The 10,820-nt window shown below is 35.2% G+C and overlaps 1 protein-coding gene across 1 annotated transcript; it reads right to left on the bottom strand.

Moving 5' to 3' along the window:
* Positions 1-1,967: 1,967 nt before the first annotated feature.
* LOC130644349 (uncharacterized) lies at positions 1,968-3,806 on the bottom strand. The gene is made up of 3 exons (XM_057449913.1): positions 2,702-3,806; positions 2,443-2,597; positions 1,968-2,344 (listed from the first exon to the last, which is right to left on the bottom strand). The coding sequence occupies exons 1-3, from the start codon at positions 2,964-2,966 to the stop codon at positions 2,315-2,317; spliced, it is 450 nt and encodes a 149-aa protein (XP_057305896.1). The 5' UTR covers positions 2,967-3,806; the 3' UTR covers positions 1,968-2,314.
* Between the last annotated feature and the right edge of the window lie 7,014 nt (positions 3,807-10,820).

The following is a 10,820-nucleotide window of genomic DNA, read 5'->3' on the forward strand; positions in this document are numbered from 1 at the left end:
AACTACTCATTTTTCTCTTTCAATTTTGACTATCACGGAATGACGTCGATAAAAAGAAAATTGTGTTAAAAAAATTTGCGAAGTTTCCTGATAGATTTTTAACGCAGTCTTTCTATTTATAAACAATTCGCGTCTTGGCGTCCGGTCCTTGCGTCGGGAGAGGGAGGTGCTGCCCCCACTTTATTCCCTGTCAAACTCAGCTGTTGACTTTAGTTCAGCAAAAGGAAGGATTGCAACCATTAGCCCTGTCGCAAATGCACTGGACGCATGCTATGTTGGTGCGCGATGACAAAAAACTGTGTTTGGGTGATTTTGCGCCGTAATCTCGGAGTTGGGAAAATTTACAGAGAGATTTTTTGAACGAATTATTGACTTTCAAAGGACAAAATTTTACCAAAAAGCGCTTTTGGATTCCGATTGTCTTTATAAAAAGGCAGTGTTTTGGTATGGCTACTATATGGCCCAAAAATTTTTTAGTCATTGTTTACTGCAATAAGATTATACATGGCGAATTATTTTAAATTATTGTTTGTTATTTGACGAATTCTTCGGAAAGCATATTGCTTAATGTTTGACCATTTCTCCAACCCATGACAATTGTTTAGCAATTGTTAAAAATTTTTGCAGTTTTTAGGTCGATTATTAGGATTTGACATTTGTTTATAAAAAGGTGTATTTCTAAGAATGTTTTGTAAATAAGTTATCAACTCACTTTCAATTTTACTGTAACTTTGGCCGGTAGATATACACGTGTTTAAGTATCCGATTTGATCGATTCACTCATTCATGGTTTGGTTATGGAACTCTGATCCTTGCCATGTTTTTTTTTTCATTTACTAATGTTAGATTTATTTTGTCCATTATCCATTAAAAAAACAATATTTTGGTGCTAAATATGAAGAATGAAAATTTTAACTTTCAATCTGTAAAAAACATTTTGACCATGTTGTGCTGTCCTTTTGTTGGTTAAAGATGTTAACAAATGTATTTTATATTGTGGAATCTCTTTTTCTCGAACTCGCAAGGGACCAAAAAATTTGTTCGAGATAGAGAGTTCGAGATGAAGGAAGGAAAATACCTTAGGTGGGCCACAAAGGGACCGAGATTTTAGTTCGAGATAGAGGGAAGTTCGAGATAGACACTATTCGAGATAAAGAGATTTTACTGCATAGTTATTGATACGTGATTTCTCCCGAAACAAACTTATTTTACATTCACTTAATGTTAGACCAAAGCTGCTGATTTGTTGTCTATGAGATATCTCATTTTACCTCGATTTGACTGGTATATTTGACTGGCTCATTTTAGTAAAACGAAATTTGCCCACTGTTCATATATGACTTTTTTATCCCACAACACACAAAATCTTTTCAAACTGAAAACTGCGGCTCCTGTTTAATATGGCACTAAATACAAGAAACGCTTGGCCAAAATTGTAAAAAGTGGCACTTAAATTTAAGAAGGCAATGAAAGTTTTGAAAAACACAAAAGTGACTACAGTACGTTTGCATGCAGGTAACAATGACACGTAGGAACGCAAGAAACATAAGAGCGAATGGCACGTGTAGTATCGAGGCACGTAAAGAAGGTAGGCTAGTGGGTACGCCTGACACATATTATAGCAGACTCATCAAAATGTAGCTGCCTATTTATTCACACTAATGTTTCTGTATTTGGATCTCTCCGCAAAGCATTATTGGCTCCAAATCTACTTTTCAACAATTCTCTGCAGCATTTCCGACTACACTTTAGATGTTTTATGTACCTTGTCTTTTTTTTTTACTGGAAAAGGTTAATAACAGAAGAAGTTATGGTCTTAAACAATGGGGGCTGTAAATATGGACAATAAAAAGTTCGGTTTCAAGAACCATGTTTAGATCTTGGTTTCTATCACTTAACTATAATGAACAAATTTCTTAACTTGTTGTCAGCCTTGTTAACAACAACAAGTGTCAGCAACCACAATTTATCCTTGGGCTTGATAAGCTAAATCTTTTTAGGTAATGTCTCTTTTGCTTTGAAAGCGATTTTCCGCAGAAGGTTTTTGTTCTTTAACTCGTTCGTTTGTAGATTAGTATATTGGTTTGTCTTTCAGACTAAAATAAAGACTAGAATAAAAACAGAACGTTCGCTGGGCATTAACATTGTAGAAAATCGAAAATCTTTTTACATTTCAATGTTGCAGTGAAATTTCGTTTAAACGTCTTAAATAAAAGCAGTTTTAGTAAAATTATAAAAGAAACAAATTTATTATTTTTTTCTTTCTTTTAAAATAATCTACACATAGTACAATCACTGGCCATATGAGGATACATCAATCTTCCCCTGCATTGCCATTAAGCATCTGAAAAAATAAAATAAGGTGTCGTAAACTTTATCAACAGAAATTTTCACTATCATAAGGCTGCAGTTAACTACACGCTAAATACAAATTGAATTCACCTCCATTGCCAGTGCATCTCTGTCAGTCTTTTTCTTTAACTTCAAGATTGTGTAAAACACAGTAGGAATGATAATTAGTCCAATTGCCATTAAAACGCCCAAACTTGCTACAATAAGTGTCATTTTCTTTGATTTTTTTGTTGGCTGAGGTGGATCTAAAAATAGATACTTTTTATTCCAGGTCTGAATGTTGTTATATCCTTTTTCGAGAGTAAACAACCTACATTGATCAAATTTTCAGTTACATAAACATACTTACTTTTATAAACTATTCTTGGTAATACATTTAGATACATGGTAGTCAGATCATTTACAATGTTGTTGATGGCTAAGCATGTGTAATAACCAGCATCATTTAATGACAAGTTTAATAAGACTGCCTCAACGCCATCAATTCTTGGGAATTGATTATAGTTGTATATCCAACTGAACTTGACTCCTTTGAGAAAATTTTCATCAATATCAAATGAATCCACAAATTTCTGCAACACAGTTTGATTAAAAGGACCTTTCCATTTAAACATAGCATAGCCTATGATCGACCCAGTAATAAGTGCGCGACATTCTATAGTTGTATTATCGCCAACATATCTTGTTTGGTTTTTAAAAGATCCTTTATCAATAGAAGGTTTCACCTTTGTGTGTGTCCTACTCACTTTTTCTAAACAACACAATCATGTTAGTCAAAACTTTGGATTTAAACCAGACCTTAAAGAACAAAACAGAACAGAACCCCATCAGAGTCAAAACACAGATGACAATGTGTATTTACAAGACATGTTTTATATATATGTGTATTTTGTTAAATTAAAACAAAGCTTTTCGTAAGTATACTTACATCATCAGGTATAAAACTTAAAAACGTGTGCTGATATATATACAAAAATTACATAATTAAAACATCGTCAAGGGGATTTTGTTCATACTAAAATCTAATTTGTCATAAGACTATACTCCTTTAAGTTATGCCATTATGAAAAAGTGTTAATTATGTAATGTTTGTATATATATCAGCACACGTTTTTAAGTTTTATACCTGATGATGTAAGTATACTTACGAAAAGCTTCGTTTTAATTTAACAAAATACGCATATATATTTTAAACATGTCTTATTAATACACATTTACTATGGCGAAAAGGAAACTACTACATATGACAGTGTAAATCATATTTTCTTGAAACAAAATATTAGGTTTGTTGATTTAGGCAATAGCGCAGCTAGACGTTGTTCTGTATACAGGATATCTATACTACACATTAAAACTCTATTTCCACTAGGGCTGTATTGGCTTTTTGTCCAAAATAAGACAATTATTTTCATTAAGCTTACAAATTCAAAGAAAAGTTTTTTTCAAAGACACATTTCCGAAACTCCCCTCCGTTTTATTTTTTTTTCTGCGTCAATCACTTTAGCATACCATAGCAACAATACTTGCCACATTTTTTCGAAAAAGCGCGTCGTTTTTTTTTTTTTATTTAAAAATTTGTGAAAAAATGAATTTTTGCTCGCTTTTTGTGATTGAACCTGTCTTTTTCTTTAAAAAATCAAAATATATATAAAATGTGACAAAATCATTCGCAGCAGGTATCGATAAGCATGTGTGAAAAGTTTTGTTGAGTTTCTCCCTCGTGGAGGGGAGTTTTTAACATATTAAGTCATGTATACATCGTAAAAAACGAACATCTAAAATTTTCGTAAAAAAGATTTTCGCAAACTGACCTTTACAACAATAACCTAATCAAAGATGTACAGAAGGTGTTAAGCGAACTACCGACAACTCATTAAATATAGTAGAGAATATCAAAATCCACATATTTTTTTTAAAAATAAATCTGTAAAAAAATTATATTTATACCATTACAGTATCCTTAAGATGTTGTTTTTGTCCTTAGTCCACAAAAACCTTTTCATTGCCATTGTGTAAGTTACCAAAGTTAAAAACTAACTAATAAGAAACAGCGAGCGTGGTATTTTTTTGAAAAAGCTTACCTTGAACTGTTAGTGTAAAAGAGAATTTTAACACTTTGCCTTTATTTTTAACTTCACATCTGTATCTTCCATCGTCATCAGAATTAACAGAATGTAACATGAATTTTGGTTCATTATAAGTGCGGCGCTTTTTTCCATTTTTAAACCATTCATATGTTATTGCTCCTTCTCCCACTGCAAGACACTGAAAGGTATGTGTGCTGCCTGCTGCAATAAGACTGTTAGCGTCAAGTTTCATCCTTTCCATTGCAACAAAACTAAATTCCAAATCTAAAATGACAAAACATCAGATTTATAGTTACACCACTACCTTTATGAAGATAATATCAAAAGTTTTCATTAAATTACCTAAACAAAATGAAACTATATATTTTTTAATTTGTCTGACTACAAGATATTTAAATTTTTGGACTTTCAGAGTGAAGAATTCTATGTAAAAATCTTTACGTTGTTAGTGTTATTCTATCAGTGCAAATGATAAATGGATGTTGCTAGGGTCTATATTTCCCTGTCAATCGCTAAATAACAATAAAAAACTCTCAAGACCATCACTTTTTTACATAGCTGAATGACTAAAACACGTTTAATACAACTTTAGTTTTAAAATCGGTATCTTAGGGCTTTCGAATTACAAACAATGACGAGTCTTTGAGATTTTGTGGACTTGTTGACTGTTTTAGGGAATAGTAAGCTTAGGAAATGTATTTTCCTTAAAGACTTCCAGTTTGTTTCCTTGTGTTAAAGGGAAACTAAATCCAAAAATTATTTTTAATATGCTGTCAAAAATAATTCAAGGATCAGTATTACCTGACGTTATACTGTTTCACCCGTCCTTTACATTCCACCTAGCTTAGCCTGTTACGACGACTGTAAAATACATACTAGTCGTAAGCCTTTGCAGCCAGTTCCAAGATTCTCGGCTGCCTACAATTTAGCAAGGAGTAATTTTTTCTTTCTGGTACACACACACGCAATCAGCTGCAGGCAGCCCATTTAAACACACAAAAAATACAGGTATTTTAACAAAGGCGAAACATCTTTTCAATTTTTAAACACTCTTGACTATTAAAAACGAAATATTTATTTCAAAATTGTCTTTTTTAAATAAACATGCTTAGATATATAGCTATCTCTGCAGTACAATTTGTCTGTTGGAAATCCACCTTTAGCTCGTAAAATATTCGTCGTCGTTTAAATTTCAGGAAAATTCACCCGCCACAACAAAGTCGATAAAAGTATGTCGCATTTGCCATTTCGTGTGACTGCTGCAAGACGTTTTTCTCGCGAAAAGGCAGAATATGGGTAAGTCGTCCACGTATTACTTCCGGAATATGAAGGAGATATAGTATTCAACATGCGCTAGACCTATGTACGTTCCCAAGCCTTGTGGAGATAATGTGCTATTCTCCATAAAGCACATTGTAGTGAGGCTCATCAATGTCTGTTGTCGAGTGTAGCAAGCCCTTTCTTTCCTTGTAGTACAATGTATTAAAGCGTAATTTTTCGTAGCGATGTGTAGCAGTACGTTATTTTCTGTAGCAGGCCGTAGTAGAACGTATTTCTTTGTAGTAGAGCGAAGTAGCCTGTAGTAGCATGTAGTAGCCTGTAGTAGAGTGTAGTAGCCTGTAGTAGAGTGTAGTAAGCCTGTAGTAGAGTCTAGTAAGCCTGTAGTAGAGTGTAGTAGAGCGTATTTCTCTGTAGTAAAGCGCTTTTCTCTGTAGTAGAGTGTAGTAGCGTGTAGTAGAGCGTAGTAGAATGTATTTCTCTGTAGTAAAGCGTATTTCTCTGTAGTAGAGTGCAGTAGCCTGTAGTAGAGTGTAGTAGCTTGTAGTAGCCTGTAGTAGAGCGTATTTCTCTGTAGTAAAGCGGCGTTCAAAGGACTACCATCACCATAATGGTCTCGCACTATATACAAACGAAAAATTATCGTGACATCTTCCCACAAAGAGATTCTTATCAGTACATCACTTGTAGTTGGTAGATAAGCAAGGGATGATGGCCGATTCGCCAGTGGTCATCGTAATATCAGAGACAAAGAAACAAATTTAGCAGACACGCCTAAATATTCATTTTTAATTTCACATCCTGTGTTTTACTGCGCTTACCCAACGAGACAAGATCCGTTTGTTTGAGCCTTACAGAATACATTACAAGCAATGTATGTCCTAAATACCATGAGTGGTCGCTATTACGCTTGTATTTATTCACCGATCGTCAATTGACACAAGTTACTCTCCGCGAATTAAGTTTGCACTTGATGGTTGAATGTCTCGTTGCGGTTTTATGAAAGAATAGTCGAAATTTCTATCTTTGAGCTGGAACGTGAACAACCAGTGTGTAATGTCATTCATACTTCATAATTTTCAAGTGCAGAAATTGTTACTTTAAAATTGCTCTACCGTGTTTGGTATTTGCGAAAACACTACAAAAGTCTTCATGGAAAAAATAAATGAAGCCTTTTCAATGTAGTTTATATGTTCAAACGCAATTCACTGGGTGAAGCAAAACTAAATTTGGATATGTTTACATCCTACAAAGAGCTTTTTCTCAGTAAATCAAGTGTAGTTGGCAGATAAACAAGGCATAAACGTTGATTTGCCAGTGTTCATCATAATATCACATAAATTAGCAAATTTAGGAGACCCGCCTAAATATTCCTTTTCAATTTCACATATTGTGTTCTTCTGCGCTCACCCAACGAGTTCGAAATAACCTGTCAGGCTGGTCTTGCAATGCTCAAAAAACAAATACAATTGACTCTAACACCCGAAAAGAAACGACACCTTATTTCATGGGCAGAAGCAATGCATATAAGGACAAACAAGAAACAAAGAAGGCAGATAATAAAAGGAGAATTGAATTACATAGTATGTAAATCTGTGGAGACGTTGATAAAGACTTCATGAAATGTTATAACACCATTGCGGGGGCATTGGTGTACCTCGTGTTGAGGAGAAGTCTGGCGAAGACAGTGATTTTGATTTCCCATGGATGGAAAATACAGAGATTGGTAAGTAGAATTGTTGTTACATTTCTTGACACTTCATATATCATGATTTTACACTCATTGTGAAAACATTCGGGTTGAGGTACTGTAGGGTTTAAAAAATAGTTGTTGAAAAGATGTAAAAAGAAGTCGGCATTCTTAAAAAGGAAATTTCTAGCTACTGGCTTTTTTACAGTATAATTGGGAAATGAGATAGATGTCAATAGCTTCAACTTTTATGCGAATGAGGTATGCTGAATGCTTCTTTTGCCTAATTGTGCTAGTTTATATTTATATTTTTTTTTTTTGGTTTTGTCAAATGTACAGGATTCTTCTTTATTGTGTGCTTCTGATTGGGATATCTTAACAACAGCTCTTGCAGTTTTAAAACTTAGGATTAGATATGGTTTCTCAAATGCTTTGCTATGACATTTTTTTATATTTCAGTGCTTACCAATGGTGAAAAGGTTAATTCTGAAGAGAGGCATGGACTTCGCGGAAAGGCAACTGTTGGAGGGGTGTCAGAAATTGCTGGTGTTATTGCCATTGATCAAAACATATCTGCTATAGACAATGAAGATAATTTGAGCGACAAAAACAGTGACAGTGAAAGCGATTTTTCCCTGTCCGGCTCAGACAGTGACCCGGAATAATGTAGCTGTTATCGTCTGTATTTATTATTTGAACTACCATAGCTCTTTTCCGGGATTACATATGTTTTTAAGATTTCGTATCGTATCCGAAATCTTGTTTAAACGGGCTTTTTCCTCCTTTGTTTTCTCCTTCTCCTTCTCACTTATTCCACACAGTATGTTCTATTGTTTGTAATCTCTTTAATAATAGCCGTCGTCTGTCTGTCTGTGTGTCCGCGAAAGCCGTGTCCCGTAACGGAAACACGAATTTTTAAAATGCGCATCAATACCAAATGCGATATATTTCTGTCCACTTTGTTGCAACGGGTTAATTTGAAGAACGAGCGACCTCGTGGATTTTTCCACGGGCTAAGGACTAGTCTCTTTAATAATAGCCGTCGTCTGTCTGTCTGTGTGTCCGCGGAACTATAAAGGGAATAAAATTCTATTATGTACGGATTGCTTCTAGAAACAGGATCTTTTTCCTGAATGTTTATCAATGGCTCAATTTACCGAAATAACCGCATCTGTGATATATGGATTGCTTCTAGAAACAGGAGCTTTTTCCTGAATGCTTAACAATGGCCCAATCCACCGAAACAACTGAATCTGAGATGTATGGATTGCTTCTAGAAACAGGAGCTCTTTCCTGAATGTTTATCAAAGGTCTAATTTACTGAAACAACCGAATTTATGATGTATGGATTGCTTCTAAAACAGGAGCTTTTTCTAAATTTTTATGAAAGGTCTAATATACGGAAACAACCGTATCTCTTACGTAATACTGATCACTCGCCTTCACTAATGGTATTTGGAACATAGATTGCTTTTGCTGTATTCTGTAAGACTCAAACAAACTGATCATGTCTCGTTGGGTAAGCGCAGTAAAACACAAGATGTGAAATTGAAAATGAATATTTAGGCGTGTCTGCTAAATTTGTTTCTTTGTCTCTGATATTATGATGACCAATGGCGAATCGGCCATCATGGCTTGTTTATCTACCAACTACAATTGATGTACTGATCAGAATCTTTTTGTGGGAAGATGTTCAGATAATTTTTCGTTTGTATATAGTGCGAGACCATTATGGTGATGGTAGTCCTTTGAACGCCGTTTTCCCCAGTTCACTTAACTGAAAAGTTAGAATATTTTTTGAAACTATTTGTATGAAGCTTAACTGCTGTAAGCCCCTGCGCTTCTTAACCATAGTGCTCTGTGAATAATTATTTTTCTTGTAAATAGAGTTTGTATAGTGATGTAATTGGCTTTTTAGTCACATTTTAAATGTGGATGCCTATGTCGTACCACACTTTACTACAGGCTACTACGCTCTACTTCAGAGTACTACGCTGTACTACTACACTCTACTACAGGCTACTACACTCTACTACAGGCTACGACACTCTACTACAGAGAAATACGCTTTACTGCAGAGAAATACACTCTACTACAGAGAAATACGCTCTACTACACTCTACTACAAGCTACTACACTCTACTACAGAGAAATACGCTTTACTACAGAGAAATACGCTTTACTACAGAGAAATACGCTCTACCACGCTCTACTACACGCTACTACACTCTACTACAGAGAAATACGCTTTACTACAGAGAAATACATTCTACTACAGAGAAATACGCTCTACTACACTCTACTACAAGCTACTACACTCTACTACAAGCTACTACACTCTACTACAGGCTACTACACTCTACTACAGAGAAATACGCTTTACTACAGAGAAATACATTCTACTACGCTCTACTACAGGCTACTACACTCTACTACAGAGAAATGCGCTTTACTACAGAGAAATACGCTCTACTACAGGCTACTACACTCTACTACAAGCTACTACACTCTACTACAGAGAAATACGCTTTACTACAGAGAAATACGCTTTACTACAGAGAAATACGCTCTACCACGCTCTACTACACGCTACTACACTCTACTACAGAGAAATGCGCTTTACTACAGAGAAATACGCTCTACTACAGGCTACTACACTCTACTACAAGCTACTACACTCTACTACAAGCTACTACACTCTACTACAGAGAAATACGCTTTACTACAGAGAAATACATTCTACTACGCTCTACTACAGGCTACTACACTCTACTACAAGCTACTACAGGCTACTACACTCTGCTACAGAGAAATACGCTCTACTACGCTCTACTACACTCTACTACAGAGAAAGACGCTTTACTACAGAGAAATACGCTCTACTACAGAGAAATACGCACTACTACACTCTACTACAGGCTACTACCCTCTACTACAAGCTACTACGCTCTACTACAGGCTACTACACTCTACTACAGAGAAATACGCTTTACTACAGAGAAATACATTCTACTACGCTCTACTACAGGCTACTACACTCTACTACAAGCTACTACACTCTACTACAAGCTACTACACTCTACTACAGAGAAATTCGCTTTACTACAGAGAAATACGTTCTACTACACTCTACTACACGTTACTACACTCTACTACAGAGAAATGCGCTTTACTACAGAGAAATACGCTCTACTACAGAGAAATACGCTCTACTACACTCTACTACAAGCTACTACACTCTACTACAAGCTACTACACTCTACTACAAGCTACTACACTCTACTACAGAGAAATACGCTTTACTACAGAGAAATACATTCTACTACGCTCTACTACAAGCTACTACACCCTACTACACGCTACTACACTCTACTACAGAGAAATACGCTCTACTACAGAGAAATGCATTCTAC

Source organism: Hydractinia symbiolongicarpus, chromosome 5 (assembly GCF_029227915.1).
Source record: "Hydractinia symbiolongicarpus strain clone_291-10 chromosome 5, HSymV2.1, whole genome shotgun sequence".
Lineage (NCBI taxonomy): Eukaryota > Metazoa > Cnidaria > Hydrozoa > Anthoathecata > Hydractiniidae > Hydractinia > Hydractinia symbiolongicarpus.